The sequence below is a fragment of the Sturnira hondurensis genome, unplaced genomic scaffold (genome assembly GCF_014824575.4).
Source record: "Sturnira hondurensis isolate 20B ecotype Veracruz unplaced genomic scaffold, ASM1482457v3 Scaffold0000059, whole genome shotgun sequence".
Lineage (NCBI taxonomy): Eukaryota > Metazoa > Chordata > Mammalia > Chiroptera > Phyllostomidae > Sturnira > Sturnira hondurensis.
This window is the reverse complement of record NW_028072690.1, coordinates 173727-188088: the sequence shown is the minus strand read 5'-3', so window position 1 is coordinate 188088 and position 14362 is coordinate 173727. Positions and strand designations below refer to the sequence as shown.

Genomic DNA, 14362 nt, shown 5'->3' with positions numbered 1-14362 from the left:
AGTGGAGGGAGCAGGTTGGGGGATTGCAGGGAGGTCAAGGAAAGGGGAAGGATACAGACAGAAATGCAGGGAGACGGGGCAGGGTGAAGGGGACAGGGGGAGCAGAGAGCTTTCCTGATTTGGTGTTGAGGACAATAGCAGGACAGGTGTGGGTGGCTTTAGGGTGCCAGCTGGGTGCTTGCTCTGAGTCCCAGGCCCTTTCCACATGGGTTTCAGCAGAGCTGCTCTGCTGCCCTGGTCTGTCCAAGGATGGTGTCAGAGTAGGACGGAGCAGAAACCACAGGAGAGATGCTGTTCATGGATGTGCACTGACAGGCTGTTGATTCCTCTACAGGTCTGTGAACTAAAGCCAGAGTGGCAGACAGGTAAGTGCTTGTCTTCAAAGGGCAGCATGGGAGTTGGGTGGGGGCTGGTTTGGGAAACAGAAAGTGCTGTTGTGAGAACAGCACTAGGGAGCTTTTCACAGTTGTTCTCATCCTCCACTTTCCCATCCACATTTTCTTATGTTCTGTGACAGGCCAGGTACTACACTTACTAAGAACCGTATATTTACTTACTTTCTCTGATTCTTTCCCAGAATGTCTCCCTTTTCTCTTTCTCTAGTATCCGCTTTTCTCCTCCTTTCATGGGAATTTTTGCCTTTTCATTCTGTTCATCCTATTTTCTTTCCACCTTGAACATCATCCTTTCCAAACGCATTTCCTGCTCCACACTTTTCCTTCTTTCTTGCTCATTGTCCAATCTGCCTTTTCCCTGCTGAGGTGCCCAAAGGGGCCACAGGAACCGTGGCCTCCATCACCTCTAATATCTGCCTTTTCTCCGAGCTCCCAGCCTGTCCTCCTCTCTGCGCCCTTCCCGTCCTCCTCACCCTCCCACCAGTTTCCTGTTCTCCATCCTTCCCATTTCCACATTCTCCCTTCCCTAAGTCCCTCTCTCTCCTTTCTCTAGCCCCTGACTTTTTGCCAGCTGCCTTCCTTGGTCCCCTCCCAGGATGGCATCTCCTCCTGGGGACCAAGGCCTGAGCACCCACCCAGAGGCCATGACATGAGCCTCCTGGTTTTCCTTCTCTAGTCTTAACTATGGCAGGGCCAGCAGAGGGGACAGGAACTCACCATTTCAATTTCTCCTCCTGTGCCCCCTTCCTACAAAAGTGGCTTCCCTAGAACAATCCTCTTCCTGTTGGCACTCAGGCTCCTCTCCTGGGCTGCACCACAAACCACCTTTCAGTGCTCTTCCATGCAGCCTCCCTCTGAGAGCCTCAGACCATTGCCTACACCCTCTAACTATGTCCAAGCAGGTCGCAGAGCCTCCCAGAAGAAAACCAGCCAGATGCAGGCTTTAACTCTTTTGTCCTCAGCCTCTGAGACATTTCCCACTCTCTCCTTCCCATGCAGGGGATCCTTCCATAACACTGAAGAGAAGTATGAGAACACTGGGAATACAGGTCAGTTCTACCACCATCACTACCCACTCTCCACCTTGGCCCTTCCTTCTTCCCCACACTCTCTCCCCACATCCATGCCCCTCAGCCTTTTCCTCTTTCCCCTGCTTCTCCCATCCCTCCCACGTGACCCTGGTCCTCAAATGGCAGATGACCTCACTGCTGAGCCCTCCACCCACTTCTCTACCCTGGCTGCTGTGCCATCTGACCCTGGCACATTTTGATTTTTTCCCTAGGACAACATGAAGACCCCAAGCTGGACCCAAAGGTGAGCAGCTCAGACTAAAGTCTGAAAGAATTAAAGGGAAGCTTGGAGAAAGTAGGGTGGAAATACAGAGGGGCTGTGGTATCAGCAGGGCTCCTGGGTGTGGGATCAGTGCTCTCAGACAGGGTCAGCTCCCCTCCACTTCCCGCCCCTTCTCTTTCTGTTCTCACCCAGGTGGATGGCATCCTCTATGCCTCCCTCGTCCTCACCAGCTCGACCTCACCACCAGCACCTCCCCGCCACCTGCCCAACAACCCCCAGGAAGAGACCCTATACTCTATGCTAAAGGCCTAAGGAGTGGGACTGAATGATGACCTCCTCAGAGTAAGCCACTCAGAGGGATCGCCACTCCCCATAATAGCCCCAGCCAGTCACAGATGACTCAGAAGTCGACAGGGGTCAAAGGCCACCAAGGACCTGAGAGAAACAGCCATCTGTTCCAGTTCCGTCTTCAACTTCTTGCCCACAAAAAAATAAAAGAACAGGAACTCACCATTTTGATTTCTCCTCCTGTGCCCCCTTCCTACAAAATCCTGTAGGATTTATCTAAATGCATCTAAGGAGAAAAATGATGTCATCTTCAACTTCTGTCCTTGCCAAAAATGAACTATAATAGTGCATACACAAGGTCCTCCTCTAGTACTTTTATTCAGTGATTGTAAGTCCCCAAATACTAGTAGACAGCCTGGAACCCAAGTCTGCCCCCCAGTCTAATCATTCTACTTCTCTTACAGTTATGAGGCATCATTTAAGCCTTTACATGCATCACCTCATTTAACTATAAACGACCCTATTTTAGTGGAGTGGTTAAAGTGGGAGCAGGCTGAGCAAGAAAGTAAATGGAAACTTATGAAAAAGGAATCAGCCAGGATACAAAAGGACAGCGGGGGCTCTGGGTGCAGATGCTGACCAGTTTTCAGGGAATGTGTCTTGAAGCAGAGATAGCTGGAACAATGGTCATTGTTTTCTCTGTGAATAAGTGCTGCCCCCTTCTGGGAGTGAGGAGGGAATGGTGCAGTGTGATTAGCTGCTGCTTGGGGGAATGGCAGAAAGCTTAAAAGGATTACTGAACATTAGAGATGGTGAACTATTAGTATCACAGATTCATACACACACTCATTGTTGTAGACTACAACCAGAGAGAAAAACCAATGGCCACAAATTCTTCACAGTTTCTTCTATCAAGAGGTGGAGGCTAATTTTCTTATCCCTGAATCCGGACTGGCCTTATGACTTGCTTTAACCAATAGAAGGTGATATAAGCGATACTGTGTGATTTCTGGACCTAGACCTCAAGTGCAGGTGGGCTTGCAGCTCCTCCCCAGCACCAGGAACCCCCCTGCCACCATGTGAACAAGCCTGAGCTAGATATTGGAGGCTGAGAAACAATGAGGAGAGAGGCCCGGCCATCCCACCAATTCCAGGTGATACACCCTGATGGGTGATGAGGCTGTCCTAGACTATTCACTTCCAGCCAAAGCATTCAGATGAACCACAGAATTGTAAGACATAATATATGTTTGTGGTCTTAAGCCACTAGTTTTTGGGGTGGTTTGTTGTACAGTAAAAGCTAACTCACTCATTCTTTAGATAGTTTTTAAAGCATATTCATAAGTATCTGGTTGTTTTCAGTCATTGCGCTTTTATCTCAGTTTTCATTTACTCCTTGATCCTTTTATTTTCTTTCCAATGGGAAAAATTTTTAAGTATTTTATTTATTTATTTTTAGACAGAAGGGAGGTAGAAAGAGAGGGGAACACCAATGTATGGTTGCCTCTCACATCCCCCCCACTGGGGACTTGGCCTTCAACCCAGGCATGTGCCCTGACTGGGAATTGAACCAGCAATCCTCAGGTTTGCAGGCTGGCACTCAGTCCACTGAGCTACAGCAGCCAGGGCCAGAGAAAAAATTTAATAGCTAAAAGTGTATGTTTACAGAGTGATCAATAAAAGACTTTTAAGCATAAAATTGTATCACATTAAGTACAGTTTTATGGGAAGTAAAACAGAAAAAATGAATTAAAGGCAAAAATTTAATACAGTTTCTGGTTATTAAAGAAGAGCTTTTGTTTGTTTCTGAAAGTGTATTCTTTTTCCGTTACCATTTAGTCCCCCAATACGTGCCCCTGACAATCCCCACACTGTTGTCCATGTCCATGAGCCCTGTTTCCTTTTTTCTCAGTCCCTGTTGTTAGGGTGGGCGGGGATAGGAGGAAGCTCTGGCTGGACTTTGCCAAGATGGACATCCTCACAGTAACCTGAGTCCAAGGAAGAGACCACCGATGCTGTATTGCTGCTTTGTTCAGAGGGCACCAATCCCCAGCTCCCACAGGGAGCCAACGAAAATAAAACCCCACAACATTCCCTGCTTGGGCGCAACTTCCCCAGCCTCACTCTGTAGATTGGGGAACCTCGCCCGGGTGCACAAACCCCAATAAAGCTCTTTATTGCCTACTTTATGGCTGATTGGCATTTCTTTCTCAGCGGAGCCTGAGAAAAACCTTTCACCTGTACCCTCTCACCTCCCCCCGCTTAGCTGTCATCCTACTCTCTTATGAATCTGACTTTGTTAGTTCAGTTTGCTCATTAGATTCCACATAGGAAATCCTTTTTTAAAAAAAGATTTTATTTATCTTTAGAGGGGAAGGGAAGGAGAGAGGGAGAGAAATAATCAATGTATGGTTGCCTCTCGTAAGTCCCCTACTGGGAACTGGCCTGCAACTCAGGCATGTACCCTGACTGGGAGTCGAACTGCGATCCTCTGGTTTGCAGGCCCCCGCTCAATCCACTGAGCTATACCACCCAGGGTAAATCCTTGATCCTTTTAGAATGTAAACTCAGGGAAAAAAATCTCTCCAAACAAGCTTGTATGTTTCCTATTACTACAAAAGGAAAATCACAAAACCCATTGTGTGTATGTGTGTGTTACCAGGAAGTTTACAGCCAAAATGTATTAGTGTTCAGTTTCAGGAACTATGCTGATAAAATTCTCAACTTCCTCATAAAATTATCTTTGCCTTCTACTTGGCAAAGACTATCTTTTAATCTTTATTTTAATTATGCTATATTACTATATACATATCTATTGTAGCCACTTGGAATCCTTTCTGAAAATAGGCATAGTTAAAAATATGAATAGTCTCCTACCTAAACTCAACCTTCTAGCCCTTTACCATGTCTTGTGTTTCTCTAGGAATGTGACCTACAAAGCTCTCCTTCAGGGCCTTTCTCTGATTTATAGCCAGATGGCAGCCAAGATAAGAAGCAGCTTGGGTGAGGGCATCTGGGATGTTTGGGAGTGAAGGTTAGCTAACCGAGAGGGTTGTGTCTAAAACTGGGTTTAGCTTCTCTCTAGAGTAGTAAAGGGATGGGCAATGGAGTCTGGAAGCCTTCATTCACATGCTTGCCCTGACATTTACCAGCTCACTGTACTGAATTCCCCCATCTACTTTAAGAGGATGGTTATAGTACATGCACATGGTACAGAGTAAACACCCAAAAGAAATGTTAGCTTGTCTGTGCTCGTGTGGCTCAGTGGGTTGAATGCTGCCCTGCAAACCCAAAGGTCACTGGTTTGATTCCCGGGCAGGACACGTGCCTGAATTACGGGACAGGTGCCCAGTCTGGGGCATGCAAGAAGCGACCAATTGATGTTTCTCTCACACATGGATGTTTCTCTCCATCTCTTTCTCCTTCCCTTCCCCTTTCTCTAAAAATAAATAAAGTCTTTTTTTTAAATGTTAGCTTTTTACTAGTTAGCCTGCTATATTTTTCTCCTTCCCCATAAACCTGGCCACTTAACCTCCACACTACCCTGAGGTCTCAGCCCCCAAATCCTCTGGCTTCTACCAATGAGATATGGATCACTATCTATCCTGCTCTGGCTGTTTCTTCACACTGTTGATATATCCTGGGCTGCCTGGCTGGCCACAATGTCCACATGATGAAGGACTCCATGTTATGGCAGTGATGGGACTGTCCGTGTGACACTGTGCCTGTGAGTAGCCATGACAGGATGGCAGGACACTTGGAGCCTCATGAAGAAAAAGGTGAACAGGGAGGGCTTTGAGAGACACCCCTTTGTTTGCATAAATGGACAGGATGCTGGAACTCCTCACACAGTGGGCAGGAATAGACACTTAAAACCTGGACAAGGAGTCAGAACCAGGCAACAGGTAACAGACACTCAGGTAAATCAGAATAATAGCATGTATTTATTTCATGGCATTTATAGACAAAATAGTGAGCTCTGGAGCATTCAGAGAAGTATCTTGCAGAGTTTCTGCTCTCAAGGAGAACCATGGAGAGAGGGCATTTCCAGAAAAAAAAATGACCAACAACCAGGCATTACCTAATATTATGCCAGGCATTATCTATATTATGCTGTGATTAATATAGAAACTGCATTACAAGAGTTTAAACTAGGGTTGGAAAAATCAGGGAGGGTTTTCTGTACATGAGCTCAGCTGGCCTGGATGGTGGAGAAGAGAAGGCAGACAGCAGGGAGACAACAGGAAGAAAGGCCTGCAGGAGAAAAGGAGGCTTCGGACTTGTCTGGAAGGAAGCAGGCAGTCCAGCCAAACTGGAGCAGACTTTGACTTGAAAAGGACCAGGAGAGAAAGTTTGGGTTATTCTGCAAGTAATGTGGAGCCATTGAATATTTTGTAAGTAGAGGAATCTACTCATACAGTTCACGTTTTCCAGAGACTTTTCACCAAAAAAGAACCTTGAAAGAAACATCTAAGAGCGCACCCTGGGCCCAGCCTCCTAATATCTTGAGCCTCTGCTTTGCCTGTTACCAGCCCTCTTTCTGCACTGTCCTCACTGCCTCTGAGGGATCATTTCCGCCAGTGCTTATATCCATCCTTTCAGGACTCCTCTTGCTGCAGGCAACTGAAAACACAGTCAAAGCAGTTTAGGCAGGAAAGGAGTTGATTAGCCAGTCCAGGTGACTGATGAGTTAGGCGGTGGGTCTTTCAGGCTCAAACTTGTCGGCAGGCCCCACTGGTGTGGCTCATTTCATTAGGTGCTGTTCTGTAAAATGAAAGGGAGTCAAACCTGTGACCTGCGCAGGTTTGACTCCTTTTGACTCCTGTGCCTGTGGGTTTGGTCTGGCTTTGGTCCCAAAGATGATGTTTCCTCCCACCTTCCCTTCCCCTCTCTAAAAATAACTAAAATCTTAAAAAAAAAAAAAAAAGGCCAACTTTTCATCGGGTCTGTTTCTCTTAACTGCTAATTTTGCTCCTTTTTAGTTTCATTCTCAGGTTTCATTTGGTGGCCCCAGCAGCAGCTGGTGGTCCTAAACAAGGTGGCAAGATGATCCATTCTCCCATGTCAGTCTTGGAGGAAAAAAGCAGACTCTTTTCCACCAGCTCTAGCAAAAACCCTAAAATTACCAAGACTGGACCAGTTTAGGTGTCTTATTAATCCTGGAGACAACACATCTCCAAAGAGATGTGTTGCCCTGAATGACCAGGCCTGATTAATGCAGAATGCCTATGTTCTGGAAAGTAAGTCAGGACTGGAATCACATTTTGTTCAAGGTAGGAGTGCATAGCTCTAAACAACCCGACGTATCCTCTCCTGTCCTCCTTACTGCCTTGATGCCAGTGGATCTACCTACGTGCCACATACCAGACAAGGCCCCTGATGGTTATGGAGACCCCTTGGGGACATCGTGCTACACTGGCAGGCCCACAGCTGCCCCTGCACACTCTTCACACACCAGTAGCCTCTACATTCTGAGGTCTGGGACTGGCAGGGGCCTCCCCAGACACGCTGTGATCATGCTGGTGCCCACTTTACCACCTTCCCTGTGTCCATCTTCATCTGATGGCTGGCAGGGACCTTGACAGCTGTGGTTGCACTCTTGTGTTCTTCATGTTAGTCAGCACTGCTCTAAGTCTGTGAGTGGCAGACTGGTTCTCTCTCCAAGTGAACCGGCTCCTCTGAGTTGCCTGTGAGGACCTTTGTGTGGCCTTTATGGACACCTGGGAAATGATCTCCAGCCTACCCCTGCCCAATAGCATCCTTTTAATCTGCTGTCTCAGTACCTGGAATTCTCCTCTCCCAGATCCTTATACAGCCACCTTTCTCCTCATTCAATTCTGATTAAACATTATCTCCCTGACCACCCTCCCACCCCAGCACCCTATCCCCTTCTCAGCCTACTTTTTTCTTGTATCACTAACCACCATCTGTAATTATTTGGTTTACTACTATTACTGTGGTTGTTCACTCCTCTGCCTCAATAGAATGTAGTATCCACGAGGGACAGGGAGTTTAACTTGTTCACAGTTGTAGCCCAGTAACCTAGAGCAAGCAGTGCTTGACACACTGCAGGAGTTAAAGTATGTACTGGATGAATTAATGAATGAATAATGTCAGGTGACTATGGTGTTACTTCTACTCCCTGCACCTTCTCTTAACAACCTGCATTCCATGAGAAATAGGCAATTGGCCAAAAAGTGTCCTTCTCTGCTTTTGCTGATTACATCTGCATGACTGCCACTATTAATGCTTCACATTTACATTACAGCAGTATGACTTTCAATGTAGTTTCCTACTTTTATTTGGGACAACTCTCTCAAGAACATTCTCCCATTTTATTAATGAAGCCCCCAGAGGTAGCACACATTTTGATCCAGTCCATGGTCCTAGTTTGCGAAAAGCAGTGATATTGGTGAGCGCACCCTATCCTTGCTGGTAAACCAGCCTCCTGGCTCTGGCTGACTGGTCCTCCGTATCCTAGACGTGAGTTCCTTGGCTGGGGAGTTGGAGGGCCCAGTCTCTCCCAGGGCTTATCCGTGCATTGTGGGATCCTCGTTTCCAACCATGGGACCCTGCCGGCTGTTCCCTGGACCCTTTGCTTCTGGGTTCCAGGCTTCTCTGACCACCTTGAAGGGGGCTCCGTGACCAGGCACGACCACGTCGGCAGTGCCTAGGACCCTCTTCCGACTCCGCTCCTGGGCTACTGGGTCTTCACTCATGGCCTGCCACGAGTCCTCGTCCCCATCGCGTTCAAACACATCGCCCACCACCGCTACGGTGCCCAGAGTCGTGCCCGCCACTACCACGCTCACGTCCCGCTGGCCCCCATGGCCTGGTGTAGCCCACACCTCGAGTCCTGGCCCCAGCTGCAGGGGCTGCTCCTCACCCAGACCGTGGGGGAGGTAGCGCCCCCCGGGAAGGCAGAAGTCATGCGAGACCAACAGAGCTGCCCCTGGAAAAAGCCCCAGGTTTCCGATGTGATCCGAGTGTCCATGGGTCCCCACCACCAAAGTCACGTCTGCGGGGGCCACGCCTTGCCCTGCCAGGGCCCCGAGGAGCGCCTCCCGAGACCAGGGGCCTCCAGTGTCCACGAGGATGGGGCCACGGGCTGCCTCCTCCAGCATGGTCTTCGCCTTGCCGCCCTCGGGCGGGGGCTCTCGGTGGCTGGCCTGGCCCCAGGCCTGGGGCAGAACGAGGGTCACAGAGCCATCGGCGCACACAGCGTCACCAACCCCCTCGGGTTCTGCGTAGCCCTGCAGTAGAACCACCACGGAGTAGGGGTCGCCAGGCACCCGCAGCGGGGGATTCCCACGCAGCCGCTCTGTTCTCACTAGACCGCTCATGACCGGAAAGGAACGAGCTGGGGAAAGAAAGTGGGGCTGTGCAACACCATCCAGTCCCTCGGGGTTTCCCCCACACACGACCGCCACCAAGTGGCATCTCCAAGGATCGGTTCTTTCCCAGGCCCTCGCACTCTTAAAGTGCTATCGCCTTCAAACCCCTTCCGAAGATGGTACCACCCAACCTTTTTTCCCACCTGACACCGCACGGCCTTCAACGTCTTCGGCCCCTGCCTTGCTCCTCTTGCATGGTAGGTCCACACTCATCACCCCCCCCCCCCAAAAGATGTTTTAGTTCCCTCACTACAACTGAAGCCACTACCTCGGACCCAATTTTACACCTCTTAGATCTTACTTCATTCTAAGAACGGAAATCGGAAAAGCGCGGAGAGATTTTGGCCTTTCCGAGCTACCGTAAACCCCCAGTACGGTGGCCGAGATGACAACACAGTGAACCTTAATCCTAGCGGACTTTCTGACTTACGTGGATAGGGGCAACAAAGATCTAAGCCTAAAAATTGTGGTCAGCCCAAGTATCCCTTGGTGCTACATTTGTAATGGTGCTACATTACAAAGCACCATTATCTCCTAACAGGACAGAGGCCAACATCCTCATTCTCTGGGAGGGGCGCTGCCACATCAGCTAGCTATAACGAGTGCACGGCAATTATTTGAAACTTCAGACTCAGGTTTGTTTGTTTTTTGTTTTTTTTTTTAGTTTACTAGCGCTATAGAAAATTTGGCACCTGTGACTATGTGGTAGGCTCTTGGTGAAATTAATAATAAGTAGACCAAGTATCTACCCCACCTAACATCAGTGTTACCCAATCCCCATCCTTGGTCACAGTTTGTTAGCATGTAGCCTCCTGGACGCAGGCGGTGCATATAGTTCGTAGATGATGCCCTTTTGGCTTCCTCCTTGTAAGGGTCTAAAAAAGGCAAAGTGACCTTCCCAAGGCCCACAGCTCCTATACCATTGTTGACCTCTGGGTGGGTTGGGAGTAGTAGAGATATTTAAAGGGAAAAGCCTTCAACACTGTCTCCACACACACCTACAATTAAGGGGCTAGAAGGCAGGAAGGGGGCTCATGTGTTGGGATAAGGCGTCTGCCTACTGTTCACACCTCTCTCCCCATAGCCCAATCATGCTGTACCATCTGGATCCTGGCTGAGACCAGATGGGAGAGAACAATTATAAGCTCTGGGGTGGGTCACACACACACCCTTAAAGCTGTAGAGCAGGGAGAGCTCAGACTTCAGAGTGTTCTTCTTCATGACCCCTGTCCTTTGTGGACACTCAAAAGCGAGGGTCAAAGATCCTCTGGGTCATGCTTGGGATGGCCTGGTACGTTAGTCATCTCTTCTTCCTTTTCCTTCTCTTCCTCCTCTTGCTCTTGCTCCTTCTCCCCTCCTGTCTTTTCTTGCCCATCTGTGATCTTCTCATTTCCAGTCCAAGTTTCCTGTAAACATGCTAGGTTGGGTGATAGAAAACAATTTAGACATTGGTCCTGTGGGTAGGGGATGTTGTGGCCTGGTAGGAAAGGGCCCAGCTCCCACACTTACCAGTTTCAGCAGCTGGGAGCACATGACCTTCACAGAGAAAACGCTGTAGGGGCTGCTCCTGATGGTGGAAGTACCAGTCTCCCACAACATCTTCAAACTCCTCCAGCATTGTCTCACACTGGTCAAGTGGAAGGGTCAGAAGGATATCTGCTCTGCTAGGCTTTGGAAACCCTCCTCTTTGCTCTTTACTCCCTGTCTCCTGAGCCCACCTTGGAGAAGCACGTAGCCAGGAAGTTAAACTTGGCCTACTAGATGTGCGATCCTTACTCATTCAACAAACATTTGTTAGCACCTACTCTACAGAGTAGGTTATTAAACTCTGAGTCTCAGCTTCTGGACTATAAGATGGGAAATGGTAATCAGGTTGTTGTGAGTGTAGAATGAGGCAGCAGCTAAAATGTGTGTGGCCCTGAATTTGCCCATCGTAGGTACTCAATAAATGGTAGTGTATATTATTAGCTTCCATTATTACTTCTTGATATGCTCCTGTGTGCACCTCAGTCAATGAGTCCTCATTCTGCCCCCTTCTCCCTGCTCAGAGCTACACTTCCCTAAGATCTAGCCCCCTTTTGAGTTCCCTTCTCACCTCCCTGGGCCGTACCATCTCCTACCTGCTTCTTGAGGAATGTGACCTCCACACTGGGCTCGTCCCACAGTTCCAGAGGGATCCCCAGATCCACCTTCACCCCCTTCTGCACCAGGCCTTTCAGCGTTGCCATGGTCTCACTCTGCCCCTGAGAGATGGGAATTTGGGATCAGCCCAGTCCACAACCCACTTCCTCTTTCCCGTTTCTGCCATATCAATTTTGTCAGCTACTAGAGACTGCGAGAGTGAGTTTCATGAGGGTGAGATGAAGGAATCTAAAGATGAGGAGAGGACACTCTAGAGCTGAGGAAGATAGGCCCCAGAGGATACAGGTCTGAGAAGTGGAATCCTGCCCTGGGGAAGAGTCTGACCTTGGCATATCTCAGTGAGCCCTTGCGTTCAGCATGAACACTGTAATCCAGGATCTGTTCACATAAATTCTCCAGGGCCTCTTCTAGTCTTGTCTCTCTGTGGGAAAAGGGGAAACAAAGACTCCCTGAATACTGTTTGAGCTCTCAGGGCTCATTTGGGGGCTGGAACATGGAGGATCACAAAGAAGGACTCACGAAACGCTATAAGGGACGTTTCTCTTCCTCTTGCCTGTGTCCAGCACCTGTCCCAGTTCCAGCACCTCTCGAGATCGGCTAGTACGACTCAGCACTTCCTGTAGCTCTAGGCTCAGCAGCTTACACACTAGATATGCAAGGGGATGTGAGAGATAAACATGCCAGCAACTCATTCAGCACATGAACAAAGGCAGCAGAGCATGGTGGTTACAAGTGCAGACTCTGGAGCCAGCCTGGTAGGTTTGCAGTCCTGACTCAGCCACTTAGTAGCTGTGTAACAATCCTGCTGTGCCTTGATTTCTTCACCTATAAAATGGAGATGATAATAGTACCTCCTTACAGGGGTGTAGTAAGGATTAAACTAATCAGTCTACATAAAAGCCTTAGTTAGTATAGTGCCTGCACAGAGTAAGCACCACATAAGTCTTTGCTGTTGTTCTGAAATTATTTGTTGAGCTCCTTCTGGATGAACAATGGCAATACAGAAAGCATTGAGACCCACCATCCCTATCCATGGGCCATTGCCAATGTAGTTGGGGACAGATAAAAAGATGGCAATATGGTATGACAGATCCTACACTAGAGGTTTAAGTCAAAGAGACAATCTCATTAGGAAATGCAAGATTTACTCAATGGTTACATATTGACTTCCTGCTAGCCTGAGATTTCCTTAAGGGTGACCACTGTATCTGTTTGACCAGTCTTTCCAGCACCTAGTATGTGATATGGCACATGATGGGTCCCAAGAAAGGGAGTGGCCTATACAGATGTGTCAAGTGAATTAAACACAGGGGCAAGTGACAAAAATGCCTAAAATGTGCCAAACACTATGCTAAGACCTGGGAGACACAGGCACTCTCTTTCCCTCCAAAGGCTTACAAGACAGTGGGAGGTGACAGATAAGAAAGACTTCCAAAGGAGCTAACAGTGAAACTGGATCTTGAAATACCACATGCAGAAGAGAAAGGGTAATTCCAGGCAAGGGAAAAAAAACAACGTGCAAAGGCACAGAGATGCAAGAGGATAAGACAGGCTTGCTGACCACGGAGAAAGAAGTTCAGTGTGATTCAAGCATGGGCACTTTAGGAATGGGAGTTAGGTTATGGAAAGGTAAAGGGTGCATAAATCAAAGATACATTTGCTCTGCCCTAAAAAAACTGTTGGCTGTATTCTGATTACTGCAGGAGACCTGCACAGATGTTAAAGTAAGGACTGGCAAGATTCATTATTGTTTAGAAAAACTGACAAAGGTGTAGGGAGAACCGTGAGGGCACAAGTGAAAGGAAGAGAAATTAGGACCAAGTCTTGAGGAATAGTGATACTGAAATTCAGGTTAAGAGAAAAAGAATCCAAGGAAGAAATTAAAGTCAGGAAGGCAACAAACTAGGGAACCAGAGCACTCAACGGCCACCTTTTACGTGCCCTCTCCCAGCTGGGCCCCGCACATAATAATGCAGCCACAGAAGATGCCTCTTGCTGTAAAATCCATACCGTACACACCCTTTGAAAAACCTGTGTGGCCTACTCTTTCATTTATGAGCTTCAAAATCTGATTTACTCATCCCTGAACCCCCTCAGAAGGGCGCAAGACCTGTAATTTAGGAGTGTCTCTGCCGAGGTGGGGCAAAGGATGTCCACAAGGTATGAGCCTCACACACCGCTCCTGCAGGATCTCCAGATTTAGGTCTAGTGACACGGGGAAAACACACACTGAAGATGCTCAGTACAGTGGGTGGTCCCGTGCATAACCCCTGAACTACAATTCCCACAAACCGCTGGAGCCGCAGCCAGCCTGAAAAAGCGGGCTCTCTCAGGTTGTCTCGTGGGAATTGTAGTGCCATAGTTTGGGATAACACTATAGGGTCCCTCCCTTCATCCCATTCGGTTTCCCTCAGGTCTTCAAGGAGATCTGAGTAATCCACCCATCATGATCAGTTTGGTCCGGCCCAGACAAAGGAGGTAGAGCAGAAGGATGTTAACAGGGGCATCCTATTACCTTCGCATTTGCTGGGCAAGCGTTCTGTGTCATCGTCCTCCTTCGGCGTCCCAGGGGAAGCTGGGACGTACACAGTCAAAAAGGAAAGCAACATTCCCAACCGCACAGGTCCCATGACAAGGTGCAGTCCACAACCAACCAAACCTCGCCTTCAAACCAACTTCGGGAAGGCAGCGGGCCCCTTTAATTTCGAGCGGGTAGGCGGCAACTTTAACCTGGCACGGGAGGCGCACGCGCAGTGCCGGCCCAAAAGGGCGTGGGGCCGCCTTGAGCTCAGGCCTTTCCCCGCCTTGGTTTTGTGGCGCCTCTCGAAGGTCCTGGTCGTCGGGTAGTGA

The 14362-nt window shown here is 48.6% G+C and overlaps 2 protein-coding genes across 3 annotated transcripts; both read right to left on the bottom strand.

The window, feature by feature from the left end:
- Positions 1–5897: 5897 nt before the first annotated feature.
- On the bottom strand, positions 5898–9886 carry MBLAC1 (metallo-beta-lactamase domain containing 1). 2 transcript variants are annotated; one of them, XM_037046186.1, is made up of 2 exons: positions 9502–9886; positions 5898–9336 (listed from the first exon to the last, which is right to left on the bottom strand). In XM_037046186.1, the coding sequence occupies exons 1-2, from the start codon at positions 9581–9583 to the stop codon at positions 8507–8509; spliced, it is 912 nt and encodes a 303-aa protein (XP_036902081.1). In that variant the 5' UTR covers positions 9584–9886; the 3' UTR covers positions 5898–8506. The 2 variants fall into 2 exon arrangements, with proteins under 2 accessions (XP_036902081.1, XP_036902144.1); XM_037046249.1 differs by having other exon boundaries at positions 9476–9600.
- Positions 9887–10032: 146 nt separating this feature from the next.
- On the bottom strand, positions 10033–14252 carry CNPY4 (canopy FGF signaling regulator 4). Its single transcript, XM_037046360.1, has 6 exons — positions 14028–14252; positions 12032–12158; positions 11837–11933; positions 11491–11613; positions 10880–10997; positions 10033–10787 (listed from the first exon to the last, which is right to left on the bottom strand). Exons 1-6 carry the CDS (start codon positions 14140–14142, stop codon positions 10627–10629), a joined length of 741 nt encoding a protein of 246 aa, XP_036902255.1. The 5' UTR covers positions 14143–14252; the 3' UTR covers positions 10033–10626.
- Positions 14253–14362: the final 110 nt, after the last annotated feature.